This window comes from Leishmania mexicana, chromosome 14 (assembly GCF_000234665.1).
Source record: "Leishmania mexicana MHOM/GT/2001/U1103 complete genome, chromosome 14".
Lineage (NCBI taxonomy): Eukaryota > Euglenozoa > Kinetoplastea > Trypanosomatida > Trypanosomatidae > Leishmania > Leishmania mexicana.
Genome location: NC_018318.1, coordinates 445696 through 459173, shown reverse-complemented (window position 1 = coordinate 459173; position 13478 = coordinate 445696). Strand labels below are relative to the sequence as shown.

At 65.1% G+C, this 13478-nt stretch overlaps 2 protein-coding genes across 2 annotated transcripts in view; both read right to left on the bottom strand.

Annotated features, from left to right (window-relative positions):
• LMXM_14_1110 (putative kinesin K39) overlaps positions 1-2010 on the bottom strand; it is a gene marked incomplete at both ends in the record, with an annotated part of 7023 nt that extends 5013 nt beyond the window's left edge. The window contains one exon of the mRNA XM_003873435.1: positions 1-2010. Coding sequence (XP_003873484.1) covers positions 1-2010 — 2010 coding nt within the window.
• Positions 2011-3825: 1815 nt separating this feature from the next.
• Positions 3826-13478, bottom strand: part of LMXM_14_1100 (putative kinesin K39) — a gene marked incomplete at both ends in the record, with an annotated part of 14928 nt that continues 5275 nt past the window's right edge. Inside the window, one exon of the mRNA XM_003873434.1 lies at positions 3826-13476. Within this exon, the coding sequence (XP_003873483.1) occupies positions 3826-13476 (9651 nt within the window). The remainder of the gene's footprint in view (positions 13477-13478) is intronic.

Here is a 13478-nt window from a genome sequence, read left to right as displayed (position 1 = left end):
CGTGAGGAGGGCGTGGATGTGTTCTCTGTGCACAAATTCGTATTCCGTGCGCTTCAGCTGCTCGATAAGACGCGCTATGTAGGAAGACTGCTGCTGTTGCTGCTCCGTCAACTCAACCTGCAGCTTCTGTTTTTCTGCCGTCAGGGCAAGCCGTTGTGCATCGGACTGCTGCTTGTCCTCAAGCGCCTCCATGAGGCGTTCCTGATGGGCTTGCAAAGACGCCATCACACACTCGTGTGACTTGCGCTCCTTGTCCAGGTCGTTGACCATCTGTTGCAGCATCAACTCTTTCTCAGCCACAAGTCGGTGCTGCTCTGCGACAGCGGCGTCCTTCTTCGCCATCTCCTTCAGCAGCTCTCGCTCCTTGCGCGCCTGCTCCTCCTTCAGCCGCAGGTTTAGCGCCTGCATCTTGTCCGCCTGCCGTCGCGTCGCGGCCATCTCCTTCTGCAGCGCAGCCGCACGCGACTCCAGCTCGCTCTTCTCCGCCTCCGTGGCGCGCAGCAGCCGCTCCTGCACCTGGTTGTGCTCCCGCTCCCGCTCCAGCGCCTGCAGGTCCGCCGCGCGCTTCTGCGCCTCCGACTCCAGCAGCACAAGCTTCTTCTTCAGCTCAGACACGTACGCGGGGTCGCCGCCAGCCATCGCCTGCCGCATGTCCTCCATCTGCTCCTCCAGCTCGCGGATCCGCCGCGCGCGCGGGTCCTCGTTCACCTGCGCAACGTTCACAATGTCGCGCGCGCGCGACGCGTACCGCAGCGTGCTCAGCGTCTCCTCGTAGTTCAGCGCGCTCGGGCTCACAGTCGCAACCATGAACGTCTTCGAGTTCCCGCCAAGCGAGTCCTTCAGGATGAACGTCAGCTTCGAGTCGCGGAACGGCGGAACGCTGTACTGCGCTTTCGCGCCCTTCGTTGCCATGTCCGCGAGCACGTCGATCACACGCCCGAGCGTCGTCAGCGACAGGTTGATGTGCGTCGCCTCCTTGAACTGCTGTCCCTCCACCTGCGACTGCGCCACGCGCTCAGACCCCGCAAGGTCCACAAGGTTCATGCGGCTGCTCTTGCCGGCAGTACGGATCGTCTCTCCGCCCTTCGTCGTCATCGTCCGCTCCTCGCGCAGCAGCAGCATGATGATCGCGTGGCTCCGGCTGCTCCGGTCGTTCATCTTCGTCGAGGCCGTGTGCCGCACGCTGTTGCCGGCCTCGATCAGCCGCACAACATCGTCCAGGCTCCCAACCTCCACCAGCCGTTGCCCCTCCAGGAACACGCCGCGGCTCGGGTGCTCGCGCACGTCCACGTACACCTCCTCGCTGCCGCCCTTCGCGCCCTTCTTCCGCTTCCCAAGCAGGTCCGACACGCGCTCGTTGTACACCTCCACGTACCCGAGCTCCACAATCCACCGCGAGTGCCCCTGTGCCTCCACGCTCGCCTTCCGCGCAAAGATCTCCAGGCAGATCCGCGGCGTCACGCCGCTGCCCTCACCGCTAAGCGCGCTCACGTCCGCACCCATCATCGTGTACGTCTTCCCGCTCCCCGTCTGCCCGTACGCAAACAGGCACGAGTTGAACCCGTCGAACGCGTGCTGCACCAGCGGGTACCCGATCGTCCGGAACACGTCTGCCTGCGTCGCAGGGGTCGCGCCACACGCGTCCGGCGTCTCCAGAGACGGGAACACGTGATCGAACTGGAAAACCGTACCGTTGCTCATGTGCGAGCTACCCAGGCCGGAACGGGCACCGCCACGGACGCTGTCGACAGAGGACAAGGCGGTGCTGAGGGAGGAAAGGAGGCGCACGGTGCCACCGACGGTATCCATCTGGAGGCAGCACAGGGATGACGTGGGATCGGCGGAGCGCTCCCTTGTGTTGAAGGGGCGAGCGCGCACGGACACCTTGATGGAGTCGGACGAGGTGACGGGTGGCAACACAGCGGTGCTGCTGCTGGTGCTGAGGGTAGAACTCCGTACATTGGGGCGGGATGGTGCGCGCCGCGAAGGTGATTGAGGAGAAAACGACATGGAGAAGCTGTTGCACGCACAAACGTGCCGAGGCAGCGCGTCGCTCGAAACCGCTACTATCGAGCCAGACAGGGGCAGGACCGGTGGAGGGAGCCTCGGCGCATGTAAGCACGCCGTGATAAGCGGCTAACGTGCCGGGAGGGAAACTGAGGAGATACGCGGGAGCGGTGGGAGTGCCGCAGGGATACAAGTAATATACACGTTACCTCGCACCGAGAAACGCCGCAGAGAGCGCGGCTGAGTAATGAGCGAGCAACGGCGGAGGGGATGCTGCCGATCTGGTACGCTGTACACGCCGAGAGCCGAATGCACGAAAAAGGCTGCAACGGCGCGTAGGAGACGGAGTGGCGGTGAAGAAAAAGGTAGTGCCAACGGTGGAGACGTCGAACGGGGCCAAGGCAAACGCAGGCACGCACGAAGATGCGGTAGAGAAGCGGGCAGAATAGTGATAGAGCTCCGCGACGGTCGATGGGTTCGTGGTGCTGTGTTGTTTTTTCTCCGTGTTGTCGTGAAATTCTGTGAAGGTGCGCAGGTGTGCGCGCGTTTCCTTGTATCTATGCGTGTGATGTGTCTGGGAAAGGGTCGCTGTCTATCTGCCTCAGTGTGTGCGTGTGCGTGTGCGTGATGGGGAAGAAAGGAAAGCAAAGGGGGAGGGGGCTATCTGGGTGCGACCAGGTCGGACTCTCTGGGTTCTCAGCAGTCACGGGACGACACTGCTGTCGCAGCTGCCACCGTCTTTCGATGCACGTGTGTGCCGCAGGATGACCTTTGCGCGTGCACTGAACAAGGTTGCGTGCCGAGAAATCCTCTTTTGGCTTCGTGTTGCCACCACCATCACCATCACCACCAAACAAAGATCTGGTTGGACAGACTCAGAGATGGTAGTTGCACACGTGTGTCGGCGCATGCATGTTGTCAGGCGCAGCGGAAAAGTGATCCGGGCCGTACCGAAATACAACGCACCAATGCCGCCGTGGCGCAAGCAACATGCGAGCACAGACACAGGAAGGGTGCCGCCCAGGCACGCCGACGTGTGTGTGTGTGTGGAGGGGAGGGGAGGGGAGAGGAGGGGAGGTGGTGACGGCCAGAGCGAGAGAGACAATGTAGAACCGGATTAAAAGTGGCAGTCATGTACTTCCAAAAAACAGGAAGAGCGGGAAGACCAACGCAGCTAGACTCGACACTCGATGTCCAACCTCGACGCCAACGTAGCGCCAGCACCACCAAACGTACAGCAGGTTGGCAACACCATACGTGGGCTCGAACCAATCACCTCGCCCGAAGATCACCCCACGTGTGCGACCCCTCGATGCCACAAGAATAGCTTGCGCGTGAGCTTGCGGGGAAAGCTCGCGCTCAACGGACAGCCAACGACGTTCCTACTTCGCGTGACGTTGTGCGAATGGTAGCGCCGAGAAGGGAGGCTGAGCACCCCCGTTCATCACACACACGTGGACGAAGAGGGTGCACCTTGGGTGTGTGTGTGTGTGCCTTTGGGAGGGGGGGAGAAAAGCATCTCGATGAACGTGCTGCAAAGCCCACCAGCAACATTGATTCGCAATCGAAAACATGACAACAACCTCGGGCGGTACTGTACACCGCGCACGCGCGATGCGCAACTCCCGTCACGACCGCGCGCAGGATGTCAGTCCGCGGACGTTATCTCGAATAATATTCCGAAATATAATAATAAGAAAAAAAAGAAAAAAAACAGCAGAACCGCGCCGCGAAAACATGACACGAACGCCGGCGACACAGCAGAACACCTCCCCACCACACCGACGCCAACGAACTCCCTGCGACACCATCCTTGCCTCACTCCTTCCGATGCACCGCATCACGACGCGCCTTAAGCCGCGCCTCATCAATACGCGTCTGATACTCCAGCGACTGGACCATCTTCGCATACCTCGACTTATCATTTCTCAGCTTCTCGCACTCCCCTTCCAGCTCCTCGACACGACCTTTGAACTCCAACTTGGTTTCCGCCAACGATCCCTCCACCAATGCCAACTTCGCCTTCGCATCACATAATTCCTCTTCGAACAGCACCTTCATCTTCGCGCGGTCCTGCTCCACCGACGTCTTCGCAGCAGCACTAGCCTTTAGGCGGGCAGCCAGTTCCGCAGCACGAGCCTCAGAGCCCCGCAGCTTCTCCTCCATCCATGCCAGCGAGCTTTCCCCCTCCTTTTCCACAGCCGCCTTCGCAGCATCCATGGCCTCCAGCTGGGCAGTCAGCTTCGCGGCGCGTGCCTCGGATTCCTGAAGCCGCTTCTCCAATGTGGCCTTGGTGCTCTCGCGGTCCTGCTCCACGGCGGTCTTTGCAGCATCCGTGGCCTCCAGCTGGGCAGCCAGCTTCACAGCGCGTGCCTCGGATTCCTGGAGCCGCTTCTCCAATGTGGCCTTGGTGCTCTCGCGGTCCTGCTCCACGGCGGTCTTCGCAGCATCCGTGGCCTCCAGCTGGGCAGTCAGCTTTGCGGCGCGTGCCTCGGATTCCTGGAGCCGCTTCTCCAATGCGGCCTTGGTGCTCTCGCGGTCCTGCTCCACAGCCGCCTTCGCAGCATCCGTGGCCTCCAGCTGGGCAGTCAGCTTCGCGGCGCGTGCCTCGGATTCCTGGAGCCGCTTCTCCAATGCGGCCTTGGTGCTCTCGCGGTCCTGCTCCACAGCCGCCTTCGCAGCATCCGTGGCCTCCAGCTGGGCAGTCAGCTTTGCGGCGCGTGCCTCGGATTCCTGGAGCCGCTTCTCCAATGCGGCCTTGGTGCTCTCGCGGTCCTGCTCCACAGCCGCCTTCGCAGCATCCGTGGCCTCCAGCTGGGCAGCCAGCTTCGCGGCGCGTGCCTCGGATTCCTGGAGCCGCTTCTCCAATGTGGCCTTGGTGCTCTCGCGGTCCTGCTCCACAGCCGCCTTCGCAGCATCCGTGGCCTCCAGCTGGGCAGTCAGCTTTGCGGCGCGTGCCTCGGATTCCTGAAGCCGCTTCTCCAATGTGGCCTTGGTGCTCTCGCGGTCCTGCTCCACGGCGGTCTTCGCAGCATCCGTGGCCTCCAGCTGGGCAGCCAGCTTTGCGGCGCGTGCCTCGGATTCCTGGAGCCGCTTCTCCAATGCGGCCTTGGTGCTCTCGCGGTCCTGCTCCACGGCGGTCTTCGCAGCATTCGTGGCCTCCAGCTGGGCAGCCAGCTTCGCGGCGCGTGCCTCAGATTCCTGATGCCGCTTCTCCAATGCGGCCTTGGTGCTCTCGCGGTCCTGCTCCACGGCGGTCTTCGCAGCATTCGTGGCCTCCAGCTGGGCAGCCAGCTTCGCGGCGCGTGCCTCAGATTCCTGATGCCGCTTCTCCAATGCGGCCTTGGTGCTCTCGCGGTCCTGCTCCACAGCCGCCTTCGCAGCATCCGTGGCCTCCAGCTGGGCAGTCAGCTTCGCGGCGCGTGCCTCGGATTCCTGGAGCCGCTTCTCCAATGTGGCCTTGGTGCTCTCGCGGTCCTGCTCCACGGCGGTCTTCGCAGCATCCGTGGCCTCCAGCTGGGCAGCCAGCTTCGCGGCGCGTGCCTCGGATTCCTGGAGCCGCTTCTCCAATGTGGCCTTGGTGCTCTCGCGGTCCTGCTCCACAGCCGCCTTCGCAGCATCCGTGGCCTCCAGCTGGGCAGTCAGCTCCGCGGCGCGTGCCTCGGATTCCTGAAGCCGCTTCTCCAATGCGGCCTTGGTGCTCTCGCGGTCCTGCTCCACAGCCGCCTTCGCAGCATCCGTGGCCTCCAGCTGGGCAGTCAGCTTCGCGGCGCGTGCCTCGGATTCCTGAAGCCGCTTCTCCAATGCGGCCTTGGTGCTCTCGCGGTCCTGCTCCACAGCCGCCTTCGCAGCATCCGTGGCCTCCAGCTGGGCAGTCAGCTTTGCGGCGCGTGCCTCGGATTCCTGAAGCCGCTTCTCCAATGTGGCCTTGGTGCTCTCGCGGTCCTGCTCCACGGCGGTCTTCGCAGCATCCGTGGCCTCCAGCTGGGCAGCCAGCTTCGCGGCGCGTGCCTCGGATTCCTGGAGCCGCTTCTCCAATGCGGCCTTGGTGCTCTCGCGGTCCTGCTCCACGGCGGTCTTCGCAGCATTCGTGGCCTCCAGCTGGGCAGCCAGCTTCGCGGCGCGTGCCTCAGATTCCTGATGCCGCTTCTCCAATGCGGCCTTGGTGCTCTCGCGGTCCTGCTCCACGGCGGTCTTCGCAGCATTCGTGGCCTCCAGCTGGGCAGCCAGCTTCGCGGCGCGTGCCTCAGATTCCTGATGCCGCTTCTCCAATGCGGCCTTGGTGCTCTCGCGGTCCTGCTCCACGGCGGTCTTCGCAGCATCCGTGGCCTCCAGCTGGGCAGTCAGCTTCGCGGCGCGTGCCTCGGATTCCTGAAGCCGCTTCTCCAATGTGGCCTTGGTGCTCTCGCGGTCCTGCTCCACGGCGGTCTTCGCAGCATCCGTGGCCTCCAGCTGGGCAGCCAGCTTCACGGCGCGTGCCTCGGATTCCTGGAGCCGCTTCTCCAATGCGGCCTTGGTGCTCTCGCGGTCCTGCTCCACGGCGGTCTTCGCAGCATTCGTGGCCTCCAGCTGGGCAGCCAGCTTCACGGCGCGTGCCTCGGATTCCTGGAGCCGCTTCTCCAATGCGGCCTTGGTGCTCTCGCGGTCCTGCTCCACGGCGGTCTTCGCAGCATCCGTGGCCTCCAGCTGGGCAGTCAGCTTCACGGCGCGTGCCTCGGATTCCTGGAGCCGCTTCTCCAATGTGGCCTTGGTGCTCTCGCGGTCCTGCTCCACAGCCGCCTTCGCAGCATCCGTGGCCTCCAGCTGCGCAGTCAGCTTCACGGCGCGTGCCTCGGATTCCTGGAGCCGCTTCTCCAATGCGGCCTTGGTGCTCTCGCGGTCCTGCTCCACGGCGGTCTTCGCAGCATTCGTGGCCTCCAGCTGGGCAGCCAGCTTCACGGCGCGTGCCTCGGATTCCTGGAGCCGCTTCTCCAATGCGGCCTTGGTGCTCTCGCGGTCCTGCTCCACAGCCGCCTTCGCAGCATCCGTGGCCTCCAGCTGGGCAGTCAGCTTCACGGCGCGTGCCTCGGATTCCTGGAGCCGCTTCTCCAATGCGGCCTTGGTGCTCTCGCGGTCCTGCTCCACAGCCGCCTTCGCAGCATCCGTGGCCTCCAGCTGCGCAGTCAGCTTCACGGCGCGTGCCTCGGATTCCTGGAGCCGCTTCTCCAATGCGGCCTTGGTGCTCTCGCGGTCCTGCTCCACGGCGGTCTTCGCAGCATTCGTGGCCTCCAGCTGGGCAGCCAGCTTCGCGGCGCGTGCCTCGGATTCCTGAAGCCGCTTCTCCAATGCGGCCTTGGTGCTCTCGCGGTCCTGCTCCACGGCGGTCTTCGCAGCATTCGTGGCCTCCAGCTGGGCAGCCAGCTTCGCGGCGCGTGCCTCGGATTCCTGAAGCCGCTTCTCCAATGTGGCCTTGGTGCTCTCGCGGTCCTGCTCCACGGCGGTCTTCGCAGCATCCGTGGCCTCCAGCTGGGCAGCCAGCTTCGCGGCGCGTGCCTCAGATTCCTGATGCCGCTTCTCCAATGCGGCCTTGGTGCTCTCGCGGTCCTGCTCCACAGCCGCCTTCGCAGCATCCGTGGCCTCCAGCTGGGCAGTCAGCTTCACGGCGCGTGCCTCGGATTCCTGGAGCCGCTTCTCCAATGTGGCCTTGGTGCTCTCGCGGTCCTGCTCCACAGCCGCCTTCGCAGCATCCGTGGCCTCCAGCTGGGCAGTCAGCTTCACGGCGCGTGCCTCGGATTCCTGGAGCCGCTTCTCCAATGCGGCCTTGGTGCTCTCGCGGTCCTGCTCCACAGCCGCCTTCGCAGCATCCGTGGCCTCCAGCTGCGCAGTCAGCTTCACGGCGCGTGCCTCGGATTCCTGGAGCCGCTTCTCCAATGCGGCCTTGGTGCTCTCGCGGTCCTGCTCCACGGCGGTCTTCGCAGCATCCGTGGCCTCCAGCTGGGCAGCCAGCTTCGCGGCGCGTGCCTCGGATTCCTGGAGCCGCTTCTCCAATGTGGCCTTGGTGCTCTCGCGGTCCTGCTCCACAGCCGCCTTCGCAGCATCCGTGGCCTCCAGCTGCGCAGTCAGCTTCACGGCGCGTGCCTCGGATTCCTGGAGCCGCTTCTCCAATGCGGCCTTGGTGCTCTCGCGGTCCTGCTCCACGGCGGTCTTCGCAGCATTCGTGGCCTCCAGCTGGGCAGCCAGCTTCGCGGCGCGTGCCTCAGATTCCTGATGCCGCTTCTCCAATGCGGCCTTGGTGCTCTCGCGGTCCTGCTCCACAGCCGCCTTCGCAGCATCCGTGGCCTCCAGCTGGGCAGTCAGCTTCACGGCGCGTGCCTCGGATTCCTGGAGCCGCTTCTCCAATGTGGCCTTGGTGCTCTCGCGGTCCTGCTCCACAGCCGCCTTCGCAGCATCCGTGGCCTCCAGCTGGGCAGTCAGCTTCACGGCGCGTGCCTCGGATTCCTGGAGCCGCTTCTCCAATGCGGCCTTGGTGCTCTCGCGGTCCTGCTCCACAGCCGCCTTCGCAGCATCCGTGGCCTCCAGCTGCGCAGTCAGCTTCACGGCGCGTGCCTCGGATTCCTGGAGCCGCTTCTCCAATGCGGCCTTGGTGCTCTCGCGGTCCTGCTCCACGGCGGTCTTCGCAGCATTCGTGGCCTCCAGCTGGGCAGCCAGCTCCGCGGCGCGTGCCTCGGATTCCTGGAGCCGCTTCTCCAATGTGGCCTTGGTGCTCTCGCGGTCCTGCTCCACAGCCGCCTTCGCAGCATCCGTGGCCTCCAGCTGGGCAGTCAGCTTCACGGCGCGTGCCTCGGATTCCTGGAGCCGCTTCTCCAATGCGGCCTTGGTGCTCTCGCGGTCCTGCTCCACAGCCGCCTTCGCAGCATCCGTGGCCTCCAGCTGCGCAGTCAGCTTCACGGCGCGTGCCTCGGATTCCTGGAGCCGCTTCTCCAATGTGGCCTTGGTGCTCTCGCGGTCCTGCTCCACAGCCGCCTTCGCAGCATCCGTGGCCTCCAGCTGCGCAGTCAGCTTCACGGCGCGTGCCTCGGATTCCTGGAGCCGCTTCTCCAATGCGGCCTTGGTGCTCTCGCGGTCCTGCTCCACGGCGGTCTTCGCAGCATTCGTGGCCTCCAGCTGGGCAGCCAGCTTCGCGGCGCGTGCCTCAGATTCCTGATGCCGCTTCTCCATGGCACTTTTTATTCTATCAAGATCTTGCTGCAGCAACGCCTTTGCCCCAACCGTGGTCTCCAGTTGTCGTGCCAACTCCACAGCATGTGCCTCGGAGTCGCGAAGCTGCTTCTCCAATGTGGACCTCATCATCTCGCGGTCCTGCTCCACTGCCGCCTTCGCCGCAGCAGAGACCTGTAGCTTGGTCGCCAGTTCGGCAGCCCGCACTTCGGCGCCGCGTAACCGCTCCTCCATGGCAGCCCTCGCGCTCTCTCGGTTCTTCTCCATCGATGTCTTCGCAGCCGTACTGGCCTCCAGCTTGCGCGCGAGATCCGCAGCGCGTGCCTCGGCGCCCCGCAGCCGCTCCTCCAAGGTCGCTCTCGTCCTCTCCCGATCCTGCTCCACTGCCGCCCTCGCAGCATCCGTGGCCTCCAGCTTGCTTGCTAGCTCCGCAGCCCGCGCCTCCAGAGCAGCCCTCGTGTTCGCACGGTCCTGCTCCGCTGACGTCTTCGCAGCAGCAAAAGCCTCCAGCTGCGCCGCCAGCTCCGCTGCCCGAACCTCAGCACCGCGCAACCGCTCCTCCAAGGTCGCTCTCGTCCTCTCGCGATCCTGCTCGACAGCCGCCCTCGCAGCAGCAGTGGCCTCCAGCTTGTTTCCTAGCTCCGCAGCCCGCGCCTCCAAAGCCGCCCTCGTCCTATCACGGTCCTGCTCCACAGCCGTCTTCGCAGCAGCAGTGGCCTCCAGCTGGCTCGCCAGCTCCGCCACGCGCACCTCAGCAGCCCGAAGTCGTTCTTCTACGGTGGCCCACTTTCTCTCCCGGTCCTGCTCCGCTGACGTCCTCGCAGCAGCAGTGGCCTCCAGCTTGCTTGCCAGCTCCGCAGCCCGCGCCTCCAAAGCCGCCCTCGTCCTATCACGGTCCTGCTCCACAGCCGTCTTCGCAGCAGCAGTGGCCTCCAACTGACTAGCAAGCTCCACCACACGCACCTCAGCAGTCCGAAGTCGCTCCTCCAAGGCTGATCTCGTGCTCTCGCGGTCCTGCTCCATCAATGTCTTCGCAGCAGCAGTGGCATCCAGCTCCATAGCCAGCTCCGCAGCTCGCGCCTCCGCAATCCGAAGCCGTTCCTCCAAGATCGCTCGCGTACTCTCGCGGTTCTGCTCAATCAACGCCTTTGCAGCCGCAGTGGCCCCCAGCTTGCTTGCTAGCTCCGCAGCCCGCGCCTCCAAAGCCGCCGTCGTCCTATCACGGTCCTGCTCCACAGCCGTCTTCGCAGCAGCAGTGGCCTCCAGCTGCGCCGCCACCTCAGCAACACGAACCTCAGCACTTCGAAGTCGCTCCTCTAAGGCTGCTCTCGTGCTCTCGCGCTCCTGCTCCACCGAGGTCTTCACAGCAGTAATGGCCTCCAGCTTCCGTGCCAGCTCCTCGGCGCGCGCCTCCAGAGCCGCCCTCGTCCTATCACGGTCCTGCTCCACAGCCGTCTTCGCAGCAGCAGTGGCCTCCAGCTGCGCCGCCACCTCAGCAACACGAACCTCAGCACTTCGAAGTCGCTCCTCTAAGGCTGCTCTCGTGCTCTCGCGCTCCTGCTCCACCGAGGTCTTCACAGCAGTAATGGCCTCCAGCTTCCGTGCCAGCTCCTCGGCGCGCGCCTCCAGAGCCGCCCTCGTCCTATCACGGTCCTGCTCCACAGCGGTCTTCGCAGCATCCGTGGCCTCCAGCTGGCTGCCCAGCTGCGCCGCCCGCACCTCAGACATACGTAGCCTCTCCTCCAAGGTGACCCTCGTCCGGTCCAGCTCCTGCTCCACAGACGTCTTCGCAGCAGCAGTGGTTTTTAATCGACCAGACAGCTCCGCAGCACGCGCCTCCAGAGAAGCCCTCATACTCTCGCGGTCCTGCTCCACGGCGGTCTTCGCAGCATCCGTGGCCTCCAGCTGGGCAGCCAGCTTCGCGGCGCGTGCCTCGGATTCCTGGAGCCGCTTCTCCAATGCGGCCTTGGTGCTCTCGCGGTCCTGCTCCACGGCGGTCTTCGCAGCATCCGTGGCCTCCAGCTGGGCAGCCAGCTTCGCGGCGCGTGCCTCGGATTCCTGGAGCCGCTTCTCCAATGTGGCCTTGGTGCTCTCGCGGTCCTGCTCCACAGCCGCCTTCGCAGCATCCGTGGCCTCCAGCTGGGCAGTCAGCTCCGCGGCGCGTGCCTCGGATTCCTGAAGCCGCTTCTCCAATGCGGCCTTGGTGCTCTCGCGGTCCTGCTCCACAGCCGCCTTCGCAGCATCCGTGGCCTCCAGCTGGGCAGTCAGCTTCGCGGCGCGTGCCTCGGATTCCTGAAGCCGCTTCTCCAATGCGGCCTTGGTGCTCTCGCGGTCCTGCTCCACAGCCGCCTTCGCAGCATCCGTGGCCTCCAGCTGGGCAGCCAGCTTCGCGGCGCGTGCCTCGGATTCCTGATGCCGCTTCTCCAATGTGGCCTTGGTGCTCTCGCGGTCCTGCTCCACAGCCGCCTTCGCAGCATCCGTGGCCTCCAGCTGGGCAGTCAGCTTCGCGGCGCGTGCCTCGGATTCCTGAAGCCGCTTCTCCAATGTGGCCTTGGTGCTCTCGCGGTCCTGCTCCACAGCCGCCTTCGCAGCATCCGTGGCCTCCAGCTGGGCAGCCAGCTTCGCGGCGCGTGCCTCGGATTCCTGATGCCGCTTCTCCAATGTGGCCTTGGTGCTCTCGCGGTCCTGCTCCACAGCCGCCTTCGCAGCATCCGTGGCCTCCAGCTGGGCAGTCAGCTTCGCGGCGCGTGCCTCGGATTCCTGAAGCCGCTTCTCCAATGTGGCCTTGGTGCTCTCGCGGTCCTGCTCCACGGCGGTCTTTGCAGCATCCGTGGCCTCCAGCTGGGCAGCCAGCTTCGCGGCGCGTGCCTCGGATTCCTGGAGCCGCTTCTCCAATGCGGCCTTGGTGCTCTCGCGGTCCTGCTCCACAGCCGCCTTCGCAGCATCCGTGGCCTCCAGCTGGGCAGTCAGCTCCGCGGCGCGTGCCTCGGATTCCTGAAGCCGCTTCTCCAATGTGGCCTTGGTGCTCTCGCGGTCCTGCTCCACGGCGGTCTTCGCAGCATCCGTGGCCTCCAGCTGGGCAGCCAGCTTCGCGGCGCGTGCCTCGGATTCCTGGAGCCGCTTCTCCAATGTGGCCTTGGTGCTCTCGCGGTCCTGCTCCACAGCCGCCTTCGCAGCATCCGTGGCCTCCAGCTGGGCAGTCAGCTCCGCGGCGCGTGCCTCGGATTCCTGAAGCCGCTTCTCCAATGTGGCCTTGGTGCTCTCGCGGTCCTGCTCCACGGCGGTCTTCGCAGCATCCGTGGCCTCCAGCTGGGCAGCCAGCTTCGCGGCGCGTGCCTCGGATTCCTGAAGCCGCTTCTCCAATGCGGCCTTGGTGCTCTCGCGGTCCTGCTCCACGGCGGTCTTCGCAGCATCCGTGGCCTCCAGCTGGGCAGCCAGCTTCGCGGCGCGTGCCTCGGATTCCTGAAGCCGCTTCTCCAATGCGGCCTTGGTGCTCTCGCGGTCCTGCTCCACGGCGGTCTTCGCAGCATCCGTGGCCTCCAGCTGGGCAGTCAGCTCCGCGGCGCGTGCCTCGGATTCCTGAAGCCGCTTCTCCAATGCGGCCTTGGTGCTCTCGCGGTCCTGCTCCACAGCCGCCTTCGCAGCATCCGTGGCCTCCAGCTGGGCAGTCAGCTCCGCGGCGCGTGCCTCGGATTCCTGAAGCCGCTTCTCCAATGTGGCCTTGGTGCTCTCGCGGTCCTGCTCCACGGCGGTCTTCGCAGCATCCGTGGCCTCCAGCTGGGCAGCCAGCTTCGCGGCGCGTGCCTCGGATTCCTGAAGCCGCTTCTCCAATGCGGCCTTGGTGCTCTCGCGGTCCTGCTCCACGGCGGTCTTCGCAGCATCCGTGGCCTCCAGCTGGGCAGCCAGCTTCGCGGCGCGTGCCTCGGATTCCTGATGCCGCTTCTCCAATGTGGCCTTGGTGCTCTCGCGGTCCTGCTCCACAGCCGCCTTCGCAGCATCCGTGGCCTCCAGCTGGGCAGTCAGCTTCGCGGCGCGTGCCTCGGATTCCTGAAGCCGCTTCTCCAATGCGGCCTTGGTGCTCTCGCGGTCCTGCTCCACAGCCGCCTTCGCAGCATCCGTGGCCTCCAGCTGGGCAGTCAGCTCCGCGGCGCGTGCCTCGGATTCCTGAAGCCGCTTCTCCAATGCGGCCTTGGTGCTCTCGCGGTCCTGCTCCACGGCGGTCTTCGCAGCATCCGTGGCCTCCAGCTGGGCAGCCAGCTTCGCGGCGCGTGCCT